The sequence below is a fragment of the Mirounga leonina genome, unplaced genomic scaffold (genome assembly GCF_011800145.1).
Source record: "Mirounga leonina isolate KUSES-001 unplaced genomic scaffold, KU_Mleo_1.0 Mir_129, whole genome shotgun sequence".
NCBI classification, from domain to species: Eukaryota; Metazoa; Chordata; class Mammalia; order Carnivora; family Phocidae; genus Mirounga; species Mirounga leonina.
Window position 1 is genome coordinate 80569863 of NW_023270323.1, and position 13212 is coordinate 80583074.

The following is a 13212-nucleotide window of genomic DNA, read 5'->3' on the forward strand; positions in this document are numbered from 1 at the left end:
TGCATCAGTTTGAGTAGGTTAGAGGTTGGAGAGGGGACATGCACGGCACTTGAGCTGCCACATCGGAAGACCCAACGCATGCCCAGTGCCAGCGGGCCCCCCTCCAGCTCTGTCTGCAGGGCCGGCTCCCTCCCCGGGGCTTGTCCTCCACATGTAGACAAAGGTGTGTCAGCACCTGCTTCTTCTCTTTCAACACAAGTGCTGTTTACTGTGCGGTCCCCCGGCAGAACCTTCTCTGTAGGCTGGGTCCCTGTGTCTCCCGCGGGCATGCCCGGGACTGTTGGCAGCCTGCTTTGAGCACAGTTGGGCACGTGTGAGTGTGGGACACTGTCGGAAATCAGAGTGTTTGGGTTTCCCTGGTCGTGTGTCCTCCGTCTCGTCTCCGCTTCTGTCCTGCGCCCAGTTTGTGTCCAGACCTTGTCGTGTCTTCCTGGTCGTTTGAACACTGTCTTTGTGTCACTAACATCCCCCCACGCAGCGCCTGGCCCTGACGAGGCTGGCAGAGCCCTGAGAGCCTTCTGAGCCCACAGGTACCACCCTTGCAGTGTCTGTGGCGCTTGGACGTGAGGAACTTCCAGGGGTGCCTGGTGGCGCCATCAGCGGAGCATCCGACTCTTGGTTTTGGCTCAGCTCGTGATCTCAGAGTCATGAGATCAAGTTCCGCGGCGGGCTCTGTGCTCAGCAGAAAGTTTGCTAGAGGTTCTCTCTCCTTTTGCCCCCCAACCCCAAAAAAGAAAAATTAAATAAAAAATCAGTAAGCGAAGAGCTTCATTAACAGAGAGTGTGGTCGCCTCGCTCTGTGCTTCCCGAGCCTGGTGGCCATGCCGCGCGGGTCTTCACGACCCTGGGGCATCTCGGGCTCGGTCAGCTGAGGCGGGAGTCAGGTCATAAGAGGTGGCAGTAGGTGGGCCTTGTAGAAATTGAGGACTCTTGTTTTGGGGAGAACTTCCTCAAGTGATCTAGTGCATCCATCTACTCAAGTCCCCCTCCCCCATCAAATCAGAAGAGAGGAAAATTCCAGGGTCCAGGTCCCAGGAGAGGCCGATGGGACGCGGCCAGCAGGTGAGTATGTGTCTTCAACCCCCGGTTGCAGTGGCTGGAGCTGCACCTGCATCAGGAGATCCCAACGTCCCTGCTCATCCTGTCCCGGGCCATGTACCTGCCAGACACCCTCTCGCCCGCCGACCAGCTCAAGTCCACGCTGCAGACACTCCCGGAGATCGTGGTACGTGTTGCCAGGAGACCGCTTCTGCGGCTCGCTCTGGAAGGGGCCCTCTCGCTTCTGGGGATGCGCCCCACCCACTTCTGTCTTATCGGTCCTTTCTCTGAGTATTGAGGGCTCCTGTGACAGGTGCAGAAGGTGCCCCTCGGCTGCCTTGCAGCCTTTCCAGCAGACGGGTTCCTGAGTGCGACCCCAGGAGGCGGTCCCACTCGGCAGTGCAGGCGGGCAGGGCTGCTGCAGGGGCCTCTCTGGCCGCGGCCAAACCTGCCATGCTGCCACGAGCCCTTGGGCCGCAGGCACCCCCTTCACAGGTGTCCCCGGTCTGTAGGCAAAGGAGGCCCAGATGAAGGTGGCTGAAGTGGAGGGTGAGCAGGTGGACAACAAGGCGAAGCTGGAGGCCACGCTGCAGGAGGAGGCGGCCATCCAGCAGGAGCACCGGGAGAAGGAGCTGCAGAGGCTCTCCGAGGCAGCGGTAAGCAGCTGGCAGGTCCGTGGGCCCGCCCAGGCAGAGCGGGAGCCACACAGGGCGTTGGGACAGGCTAAAGGCTGTCTGCTCCAGCTTTTCTAGAAACTGCTTGTGGAACCGTGTCTAGAGGGTCCCTGCGGTCCGTCTCCTGTTTTCTGCCTGGAAGGCCCAGGGGACGGGACTTGGCTGGCTCTCCGTGGTCTGGGTGCCAGTCCCCCAGCACGGCCGGCTTGGCCGACGGACAGAGGGGCAGCTCAGTGCCCACGTTCTCTTTGGGCCCCTTGGCCCAGGCGGTGGGTGTGTTTGCTCTGGAAGTCGTGGGGCAGCTTCATGCAGTTGTCAGGGGAGGACGGAAGATGGAGTTTGATATTGGTACCGCGTTAGACGGGCCTCCGTGGACCTGGGAGCGCAGCTGCGCCCGTCGGAGTCCTGCAGTGACGCCTCACGGGGGTCACTTCCCACATGCTGGCTGCCGGGCTTTCAAACCTGCACCGGTGCACAGCCGGCCTATTGACATCGTGCCCTCGGTCCGTGCCGGCGCTGATGCTCTAGGACGGTGGCCGGGGCGCCAGGTGACGCTGAGTCGGCAGTGGACTTGCATTTCAGAAGGAAGTGGAGCCCGAAGTGGCGGCAGAGGCTGCCCCTGGGAGGCCTGCGACCGAGCTGCAGCCCGAAGTGCCCGAGGTGACCCTGCCGTCAGAGGCCCTGAAGGACACGGCCCCTGTCCTGGAAGGCTTGAAGGTAACCGCGCACGCACACCCAGAATGCAGGCCGTGTTGGAGCCCAACAGGAGGGTGGAGAGGGGGCTGGCTTGTGGGGCAGGGACTCCTGAGGTGCCGGGGCCAGGCTTAGGGTGACAACAGGCGGTTGTGGGGTGCGGAGGGCGAGGCCGCAGCTCGGAGAAGCTCTCGGGAGGCCCGGTGTGCTGTGACAAGAGCAAGCTGCGCTCCGAGCTCTGGGCCTGGGCGCCTAGAAGGCTGAGGTGCCCGTGGCTTGGCCCCCCGGGCCGTCTGTGCTCCCAGTGGCCGGAGATCCACGCCTGAAGGCAGGTCTCCAGGCCCCTTCCTGGCCGGGCTGCACAGTGGCAAGGAGGGAAGCTGGTGTGACCTGCAGCCTGATGTGCTGGGCACTGTAGCCATAGACTTCTCCTGGGGGGCCTCACTGTCCTGGCGTAGCCTGCTCCCCACACGGGGCGCCTTCTGTCTTGAACTCCCAGGGGTCGGGTGTGGGAAATCTCTGTAGACGGATGGCAACGTTGGTTTGGCAGCTGGAGTAGGAGAGAGGCCAGGACTGCGGGTTCGTGTTGGGTGGGAGGTGGTCTCAAGTGAGGTCCCAGAGGGCTTGGGACACGGTGGCCTCCACGGTCAGAGGTCAGAGGAGACACGAGGCTGTGGAGGGACAGCTCATGCGGTCCCAACACGTCCACCCCTGGTGGGAGGTTGTGTCCAGGGGAGGGTGGGCCTTGTCGGGGGTGTTGAGGGCCAGGTGGGGGAGGCCTGAAGACCGACCTCTCATGGGGAGGGTGAGGTTGTCTGTGGCTTGGCAGGAGCGATTGTGGGGCAGAGCTGGAAGAAAAAGCTCCCCTGCGGGGGTCTTAGGGTGGAGCTGCCAGGAGCTGGGGGGACGCCAGCCTTCTCCAGGCCCATGGGGAAGGAAGGAACCCATTGCAGCAGGCGGCAGGGAGAGCTGGGTCTCAGGGAGGATCTAGACTGTTGTTGTGAGAAGACTCGGGGTAGCACGTCTGAGCTGGTGCGGCTGCCGAAGACGGTCTGTCATCCTCCGAGGCCGTGTGTTTGGGTGGAGGACAGTGGCTGGAACAGTGAGGAGGGAGGCCAGGGCCATCTTGGAAACAGATACATGCTGGTATGGACACATCGAGGAGGCTGGGAGGAAGACGGTCCCAGGAAGGTGGAGCCACGCTGGTCTCAAAGGGTGACCCAGGGAAGGGTCAGGGTCATTTTTAAGGGCGTGCAAGGCTGGAACACAGCTGAGCAGAGATGGAGCCTGGCTGGGCCCATGGAACGCAGGTTAGGGAGAAAAGGCACCTGTCATTAAGTAGGGCTGGGACAGTTGGCTTTCTTCATGGAAACAGATGCATCCCATTTCCAACAGATTAACGGCCTAGATGTGAAAGGACATTTAGAACTGTCAGGAGATGGGGCGCCTGGGTGGCTCAGTCGTTAAGCGTCTGTCTTCAGCTCAGGTCATGATCCCAGGGTCCTGGGATCGAGCCCCACATCGGGCTCCCTGCTCCGTGGGAAGCCTGCTCTCTCTCTCTCCCTCTGCTCCCCCTGCTTGTGTTCTCTCTCTCGCTGTGTCTCTGTCAAATAAATAAATAAAATCTTAAAAAAAAGAATTGTCAGAAGAACTAAGGATTGCTGAGGATTTCTTAGCAAGAAGCACAAACCTTTACAAAACTGACAGCTAAGAGCCTTTGTTCCCTGGAAAGTCAGTGTAAGGGGTGGGAAAAACGAGTATGTCTGTCCCCGTTTGCAGTGCAGCCCTGTAGGTCTCAGCCGTGCTGAGCGTCTGCTGGGGGTGCACAGAGAACCCGAATAGCTCGTCTCTGGTAGGGACCCTGCACTGTGGCTGGAAGCCTTTCCACAGAGAAAGCCAGGCCCGTGTGGCGTCACAGGCCAAGTTCTGGTGAGATCCTTCCATGCGACACAGACTGCACAAAGCCGGAGAGGGGGGACCGTTTCCAGCTTGTTCTGAGATGAGCGTTAGCTGATGCCAGACCTCTAGGAGAGAACTGCACAACCGCCTCTTTCAGGAGCACAGATGCACAAATTCTTAACAAACTCGTGGCAAATCAGATGCACCCATTCTGTGAAAAGGCTAACGCGTCTTGATCTCATGGGGCTTGTCCAGGGAATACAGAACACCAGTCAGTGTAACGAGCGTAGTAACAGAATGAGGAGAAAAACCATGTATGAGCATCTCGATCAATGCAGAAGAAGCACTTCACAGAACCCAGCATCTGCTTCTGATTAAAAAAAAATTCCTCAGCAAGCCAGGAGAGGAGGACGTTCTCAACCCGACGAGGAGCATCTGTGCAGACAGCTGCCGCTGGGCCCCTGACAGCCTGCTTCTGCTCAGCAGCGTGCCGAGGGTCTGGCCAGGGGCGTTAGGGGGGAGAGAGAATAAAACCACACAGTCGGAAGGAGGGAGCGAAACTGCCTGTTTGCAGAGCATGTGAGCCACTAAGAACGAGCGCTGCTTCTCTGTGCTGGGCACGAGCAGCCAACTTGGAATCTCGGCCTATCGCTCACCGCCCCCTAGAGTGAGCCGCGTGGGGGTGAGTCCGAAAGTAGCCACGTCAGCGCCGTACGCCGGATGCTACGGTGCTGTTGAGGTTAGTTAGCTCGGACGAATGTCCTGCCCTCGTGGGTGCCAGGGGTCCTTGTTGGTGAGGTGTTCGTTCTGCAATTCGTGTATAGGTTCAAAACCATCACGTCCCAGCGGGCCTTGTGTGGAAATTGATAGGCTTATTCTAAAGCGTACGTGCAAGTTCAGAGGAGCTAGGATAGCCTACGGTACAGGAGCAGGTTTGGTCTGTGCTCAGGACGGGATGCTGTTTGGCCCCTGGAGGCACAGGACAACACGAGTGGGGCTCCGAGTGAGGGGGCGGACGACGTCCTGCACGCATGAGCTCCTGGTCTGGGATGGGTGCTTGTGTGACCTGCTGGAGGACAGCTCGGAGCTGGCCTGGGGACACAGAGGTTTGGGGTGGCCGACAGGTCTCCGTCAGGGGGTGATGGTTTCCCGGGCTTGTGTGCGTGTCCGATACACATGTGGCGGGGGTGGGTGCCATGGGGGCGAGGACGGGGACTGCGCGCGTGTCTGCTGGCCTCTGCCACACATGGCGGGAGCAGATGGTGTGGACAGAAGAGCTGCCGAGTCTCGGGGGGTGGGAGGGCAGTGATGATCTTCCTCCAGCTGGGTTTCCGTTGGGGTGCTTGCTTTGCAGGAAGAGGAAATAACAAAAGAGGAAATCGACATACTCAGCAACGCCTGCTCGAAGCTGAAAGAGCAGAAGTCGTCCCTGACGAAGGAGAAGGAGGAGCTGGAGCTGCTCAAGGAGGACGTGCAGGACTACAGCGAGGTGGGCGGTGGCGTCTCGGGGGTGCCCTCCGCCTTCTTCTGGGCCGGGCGGCGGTCTCTGCGCGGCTGGGCCACCGTGCGGCTGGGCCCTTTGCTCCTGGCCGCTCGCCGTGGCAGTTCACAGGCCCGTGAAGGTACCAGGCCTTGTGTCTGGTCGCTTGATAAATGGAATCCTAGCTGCGGTCGTAGTTCCCCGAAACACTTCTTTCTTACACACTAGCTCTCTTCATTTATTATTGTTTTTTTAAAGGAAAACCTGTTTTATAAATATTACTTCCGAATCTGATTTAAAAGAGCTGTTTCGGGGTGCCCGGCTGGCTCAGTTGGAGCGTGTGACTCCATCTCAGGGTCGTGAGCCCAAGCCCCACGTGGGGTGTGGAGCCTACTTTATAAAAGAACTATGTTTTCATAGATCCGTTGGGAAAAGATGACTAGTTTTGAGATTGATTGGTAAAAATAACGAACCATTTTCATGGCAACTCTGTTGCCATGGTGGGTTCTCCATTGGGAATTAGGTATTCACCAGAAATACTGAGCCCTTTGCCTCGTCTCCAGCCCCACCTTCCATTGCTCCCTGTAACGCTTGCTCATGGGGACAGTCGTGATTTGGGATTACGAAGGCACTTTCTGTTCCTTGATTCTTTCATCCATTTATTTATTCTTTTAACAAATATGAAGAAAGATGAGACTCAAATAGATGCCATTTCCCTTGCTACAGAATCAATATTTTGAGTTTGCAAAAATAAGAGTAGTTTGTATGAGAGAGGCAGATACGACTATGCAGCTCTGTTTGTGACCTGGAACTTTTTACCTTTGGGTTAATTTAACTACTTTCACAAGGTAAACAGAGGTGTATGGTTCCTTTTTATTTTTTTTTTAAGACAGTCTTTTATAGCTGAATAATTTCGTTAGGACTTGCAAGAGATCAAGAAGGAGCTTTCCAAGACTGGCGAAGAGATCTATGTGGAGGAGTCTAAAGCCAGCAAGAGGCTGACGAAGAGGGTGCAGCAGATGATCGGGCAGATAGATAGCCTGCTGTCCCAGCTGGAGATGGACCAGCAGGCTGGCAAGCTGGGCTCCACCCCCGAGCAGCCGCCTACGGGGTGAGTAGGGCGCCGACGCCAGGCACAGGGAGACTCGGAGATGTGCTGACCTTGAAGTGCATTTCTCAGCTGTGGTGCCCAACCCCTGACCTTTGACCCAGTGGTTCCAGCCAGAAGCCCAGCCACACCTCAGTCTCCACTTGTCACTAACCGTTTTACTGAAGTAGCTCTCAGGGTCCTCTCTCCTGCACGCACACGCACGCACACGCACACTTTGGCCACTGTCAGGACCGTACCTGTGGCTTGGCTGGTCCCCCCCACCCACCCACCCAACCCTCACCCCCCAGCCACTGTAGGCCACACCTGTCTCCAGACTGCCATCAAGCTGGTCCTTCGTACGTTCGTACATAGGATTGCAGCTCCCCTGGGAACCCCTGGGCCCTCCCCTGCCGCCTCTCTCTTCCTGAACCCCCTGCACACAGGCGCTCAGTGACGACCCCCACTCTGGAGGTCACTGTGTGAGTGGAGAGCTGTCCGGCTGGTGAACGGTGCTTCCCTGGGCTGGGCACTGTGCTCTGAGCGCCCACATCTCCAAGGGGGCAGGTGGGCTAGCTGCAGGCTTCCTGCTGTCCTCGGGTTGGGGGGCCTTCTCCCCCAGACGAGGTTAGTGTCCTTCCTGAGCTGTGTCAGCCCACCCGCCCTCACTGGTCAGAAGGCAGTACTCGGCCCTTGCCGCCCAGGCCACGGCACACACGGGCCTGAGGACCCCTGCCCGGGGACCGTGGCGCACTCTGTGCTGCCCCGCAGTGGAGAGGCGTGCTGGGGGGCAGCACCCGGGGAGACGTGGCACCAAGTGGAGATCTCTGGTTTTGTGTCCGGGTTGGGTGGGCATTCCCAAAGGCAGGGGCCGGGGAGCGCTGGAGGGCGCGGTTGCCTGGGTCAGGGTTGACCCGTAGGAGGCCTGGTGAGGGCGTGGGTGTGGCAGTGCCGCAGACGGGCTGTGTCCTGCCCCAAACCCCAGGGAGACCGTCATCAGCATCACCGAGCTCATCAGTGCCATGAAGCAAATCAAGCACATTCCAGAAAACAAGCTCATCAGCTTGGCCTCCGCGCTGGATGAAAATAAGGATGGCAAGATCAACATCGACGACCTCGTCAAGGTGAGCTGTGGGACTGGGTCGGGACTGCCTGGCCCAGCCGACGGCTGTCTCTGGGGGTGGACGTTTTCCACGTGTGGCCCCGTCCCTGCCCTCACACTAAACCCTTGGCTTAGGGTGTCCACCTAGAGCAGCCCGTCTGCATTTTGACTGGACCCTTGGCCTCCTGTGGCCTCTGGTGGGGCCATGGCGTGGTCAGGGGGATGCGGCAGCGGCAGGGTGCCTGGGGCAGACCTCGGGGCGGGGAGGAGTTGTGTGCGGCCGTCCTCCGGGCCACCCGAACCCGGAGGGGGCATCCAGGGGAGCACTTGGGTCCCTGGTGCCGAGAGTTGGGCAGCCCAGGAGACTGGGAATGGAATTCCACCTTCATAAGGAGGTGTCTGAGGGGAGAGCACCTTCACGGGTGTTTGAACAGTTTCCAGTGTCCAGCTGGTTGGTGATTTTTCACGTGTTTACAAAGCATAACTGCTGAGTGACTGTGGTCCGCTTGAAGACAAGGCATTACCTTTGCCAGCAGCAGAGGCTGGGAGGCCCGAGCCCACGTCAGCCACCCCTCCCCTGGGGCCCCTTCCGTGGTGTGGATGGCAGCTCAGATGCCCTCGCCCTGCACGCCTGGATCCTCTGCCCTGGTGGAGCCACGGGGGCGAGATGTTCCTGAGGAGCCTCTGTCCAGGGCAGGCCCCCCGGCCGCGACCAGGGACCCGACTGGGGACCCGCCCCCTGTTCCCCTCCCCCCACCCCCACATCCTCACACACCACATGTCTTCTGCTCTCTCAGTCCCTCTCCCTCATAGCTTTTTTTTTTTTTTAAGATTTTATTACTCATTTGACAGGGCGCGAGCGCACACGCACAAACAGGGAGGGTCAGACAGAGAGGGAGAAGCAGACTCCCCGCCGAGCAGGGAGCCCGAGATGGGGCTCGATCCCAAGACCCCAAAGTTGAAGGCAGACGCTTCACTGACTGAGCCACCCAGGCACCCCTGCCTCCTAGCTTTAACCTGGCCTGGGGCTTTGGAGCCTGTTGGCCTCCTGGAGGTGGGTGGGGGCCTGGTACTGGGGAACCAGGGCTGCTGCAGGACCCCAGGGGCCCTCCTGCTGGGACGAGCCGCGTCCCGTCTCCCCTGCGTGCTCTGCGGGGAAAGCGCTGCGTGGGGGCAGGGCCACCCCCGAGCCCCTCGTCCCTTTCTTGTGTGCGTAGGTGATCGAGCTGGTGGACAAAGAAGACATCCACATCTCCACCAGCCAGGTGGCCGAGATTGTAGCCATGTTGGAAAAGGAGGAGAAGGTGGAGGAGAAGGAGAAGGCCAAGGAGAAGGCTGGGAAGGAGGCCGCCGAAGTGAAGAATTAGGGCCTGCCCCGCTCACGGGCGCCTCGGGGCCCCTCCCGCGTCGGCCTCCGCCCCCCAGCGCCGGCTGCCGGGCCCTGCTGTGCTTGAGGCGGCTTTGAGGTAATTCTTAGTGACAATCTAGTATTTTGTCTGGAATAAATCAGAAACTTCCATAATCAAGTAATTTTTAATTTCATCATTCCACGAAGATTCATTCAGTCTGGAATCCCTGAACCCTTCCAGGGCATCATGTCTGGACTCACACAGTGGCACGGTGCTGCCGTGGCCCCAGCCGTGGTGGCCACGTGTGCGGCCCGCCAACAGCCGGGGAGTCGTGGCTGCACACGGGCCTCCTGGCTCCAGAGGTGGGCCCGGGCCAGGCCGGGGCAGTAAGGTGCCTCCTTCCCTGCGTGGGCCGCACCCTGCTGGTGCCTGTCCCTGGGGAAGAAAGGACCAGCCGTGTGGACTCCCCGTGCCCGTGGAGCCTGAGGCACGCAGATGGGAATTAGAGAAACACAGCCCTCCTTGGCTCTGGAGAAGACGTGCCCACTAGTCTGCGGACTTGGATTCCTGACCGTCAGGCAGCCAAATGGCACCTTTTCACGCACAGTTCCAAAGTCGTCTCTGGAACGACGGGGGTCCCATGGCCTCTGGAAAACCAGTTGTCCCGACAGGCACGTGGTGCCTTGTGCAAGTCTCCTGCCGTGTGTCCGCCCTCGCTTGGTTTAACCTTTGGTGTTCCCCTAACCCTCGAAGCAGTTGACGAGTGCAGCCTTGTCACACAACGCTGCAGGTCTGACCCGTAGTAGCCGACGAGAGTTACGCCGGGAGAGATACTAACGAAGCCCTTGGAAGTTAAGCCTTTCCGCTCAACTAATTGATCATGCTGTTGTGGCTTTTAGAAAGTTTCCCGCTTTGGGTTGTCGGCGCCCCGTCACCCCCATGGGTGATGGGAACGGATTGCGCTGTGTGTCCAGGGACGGCGCGGGGCGCTCGGAGCGCACACCCCCTGCTACAGCGTTGCTCCCAGCTCCTCCGGACCCGCAGGCCAGTGGCCGCACGGGTCCTGTGGCGGGGAGTCCTGAGGGGCTTTCAGAGAGGCGGCGCCCTGGCGGGGGCCGGTCCAACACTCAGGCTCTGGAGGGTCGGGCTCACCTGGCGCACCCGGGGCTGGAGCGCGGCGGCCTCCGTGGGCTTGGCGTCTGGCCGCCTCAGCACCTGGCAGCTCAGGTCGGGGGTGCTCGGGGGGCGGGGTGCTGGGGTCTCAGCTCTGTCGGACTTGTTCTTCAAAGGCTGGGGCCGTTACGGGCAAGAACGTTCTCTCGGCGGAATGCAGGCACAGGCTTGGAAGAGCTAGGAACAGGGTGGCCAGGTGAGCCGGGTGAGCCGGGAGAGGAGGAGGAGGGCCCAGAAAGGACGGCTTCTAAATTACTTGAAAATTTTTACTCAGCCGTTAAAGAGGAAACTTGACAAAATAGGAATAAGATTATGTATTCTCAAATGTAAGCCTTTGTAAAGTAACAGTTGGGTTCTAAAGGGTTTTTATTTCGATTATTTGAGAAATATATTTTACATGCTTAATTAAAATATTTATAAATTACCTTACACTTCCGTTAGTGGCGGGTGTTGAGCCGTAGGAAGTGTGCGTGTCTGTGAGCTTTGGGCCGCCTGTGGGCCCCGTGGATGGCGCTTGTCTTTGTAGCGAGCGGCGCTTCGGCGCCCCAGCAGCTGGGCCCAGATCCTGTCTTCCCCGTCGCCGCCCTGGCCGGGTGCCCTGGGCATCCCCACGATGCGGTCACTGGCACGGCCGGGCGCCCCCGCTGCGCCCCCGCTTGTCCGCGTCCCCCGGGAGAGTCGCTCGCCCCCGGATGCTGCCGGGCTTGGCGAGGACCTTCGGGGCTGGCCACGTGGGCAGTGGCCCTGCTGCAGGCCCCGCCTCGGTGGCGCGGGGGATGGTCCCGTCCTGAGCTGGTCGCCGCAGCTGAGGGTCGTGTCCGGGCGTGCCGGCGGTAGACCTGGAAGTCAGTTCTGTGCCGCGAGCTTTGCGGAGGCGCCTGGGCCGTGACCGCCGGTGTCGGACGGCTGTTCCCGCAGCCCTCCTGCGCTTCTGGAGGAGAAGCAGCCTGTGATGTCGACACCTGCTTGCAAAGGAGACAGGAGTTCTTAGCGCGTGCTTCATCCTTCGCTCCACCTTTTAAACACCACTCTTTTAGTTGGGATTTGGGAAAACTGTGTGTGGCTTCTGGAGCCCTTTTGGAATCGCAAAATCCAGACTTTTTAAAAATGAAGGGCGCTTTGCAATTTTGCAGAATAACCTCCAGGCAGCGGTTCTCACAGTGGTGCCCTGGGCCAGCTCCACCTGAGAACCCCCCCCACCAGCTGTGTATAAATGTCTTTTTTTAGAAATAGTGTTTTTATTAAAATGCCAAATTAATGTTCCCATAACACTCGAAGTAAGATTTTTGAACCATGTGGCGCATCAGAAGTTAAGGTGGAAGCGGACAGAATTGTTGGAGTGTCTGCTTTGGGCTTCAGGGTCCGCTTCCACCTTCACGGCGGAGGGGGGTGGCACGTGGCCCTTGGGCGTGGCTGTGCCACCATGAGGCCAGGTTCCCGATGGACGTCCCACCTAGCGGAGCTCAAGCCCAGGTGGCCTCAGGTGCGCGCTGGCTTCATGTCCCGTCAGACTGTGCCCCCAGCCTGACCCCCGTGCGGTGGCCAGACACTCGGTGTGATGTACGGAGAAGGGTTAATAAAGCACTGTCGTGATGACCTGTCCACTGTGCGGTGGTTGCTTTGTCCAGACCGGTGAAGGAGGCCGCTGCCTGACCTGGCTCTCCCCCCGACCCCAGTTCTCAGTGGACGCCTTGGGACCTGGGTGGGCAGGACTGGGATCCTGGCTGAAGGGTCACCTAGGAGGGCCCAATTCTGTTGGGAAAGACTCTGAAGACTCCTGGGAGTGGGGACGGTGCTGCCCAAGGGCTGTGCACTCCACTGAGGGGGTCCCGGATGATGCAGGGGCCCTCCCTACCCTGCAGACTGCTCCCCAAAGCGTGGACAGGGCCCGGAGAGCCAGCTCAGGGCTGCCTGCGCTCTAGCCCAGAGTAGAGAGCTGAGCCCCTGCTGGGAGGGAGGGCCACAAGGCGGCAGGACAGGCACAACGATGCCCCCCCCGCCACCATCCTCCCAGTTCCCTCCGGCAGACAGACCACCCCACCCTGAGCCGGGGACCTCCACCCTATCTCAGGTGGCCTCACCCCTTCACTGGCACCAGTCTGCATGGGGCGCTGTGTGGGATCCCTCCACCTTTACTGAGTCCTGACACCCTGCCTGAGGGCCACCCTCACTAGCATCCCACCTCTCCCTGAGGCCAGCCTTGGCCACGTTCCCTTTGCCCCGTAGGTCTTGAGAGCTCAGACGCGGCTCCAGAACCATGTGGGAGAGGTTATTTTTGTGGGTGCAGGTGTGGGTGGGGGGCTGCTGGGTCTCAGCCCTTGCCTTCCCCCTGGGCTGGGCCCTGAGCCAGCGGCTCCTGTCCAGGTTCTCTGCGGTGCCCTGGCAGGCACCTACATGCCATCGCGGGAGTCAGTGGCCGGGGACCGTGGGGACAGGGGCCGTGTAAGCCTGCGGGCGACATGAGGCCTGGGCGGGAGCCTGTTTCTCGGCTCCACAGTTCAGAAGGCCACATAAAGACACCAGGGCTCTGGGGACGCTGATCTGGGAGGGCAGATGGCTCTACAGTCCTGGGGAAGGGGTGCTCCTGAGCAGAACGAGGACAGCATGAGTATGAAACACCGAGAATTGGTTGTAAACGAAGGTCCCGCCCCTGGCGGTCCTCAGTCTTGTCTGCCCGGCTGGCACAGACTCACACCAGGAGAGAGAGAGGCGTTCCC

At 59.9% G+C, this 13212-nt stretch overlaps 1 protein-coding gene across 3 annotated transcripts in view; it reads left to right on the forward strand.

Moving 5' to 3' along the window:
* Positions 1 to 12095, forward strand: part of LETM1 (leucine zipper and EF-hand containing transmembrane protein 1) — a 36988-nt gene extending 24893 nt beyond the window's left edge. For 2 of the 3 annotated variants that reach the window (XM_035005462.1, XM_035005464.1), the window contains 7 exons: positions 1094 to 1225; positions 1551 to 1694; positions 2295 to 2429; positions 5659 to 5793; positions 6705 to 6895; positions 7857 to 7995; positions 9191 to 12095. In XM_035005462.1, coding sequence (XP_034861353.1) covers positions 1094 to 1225; positions 1551 to 1694; positions 2295 to 2429; positions 5659 to 5793; positions 6705 to 6895; positions 7857 to 7995; positions 9191 to 9340 — 1026 coding nt within the window. In that variant the 3' untranslated portion in view covers positions 9341 to 12095. The remainder of the gene's footprint in view (positions 1 to 1093; positions 1226 to 1550; positions 1695 to 2294; positions 2430 to 5658; positions 5794 to 6704; positions 6896 to 7856; positions 7996 to 9190) is intronic. The other variant, XM_035005463.1, reaches the window with a different exon arrangement.
* The last annotated feature ends 1117 nt before the right edge of the window (positions 12096 to 13212 follow it).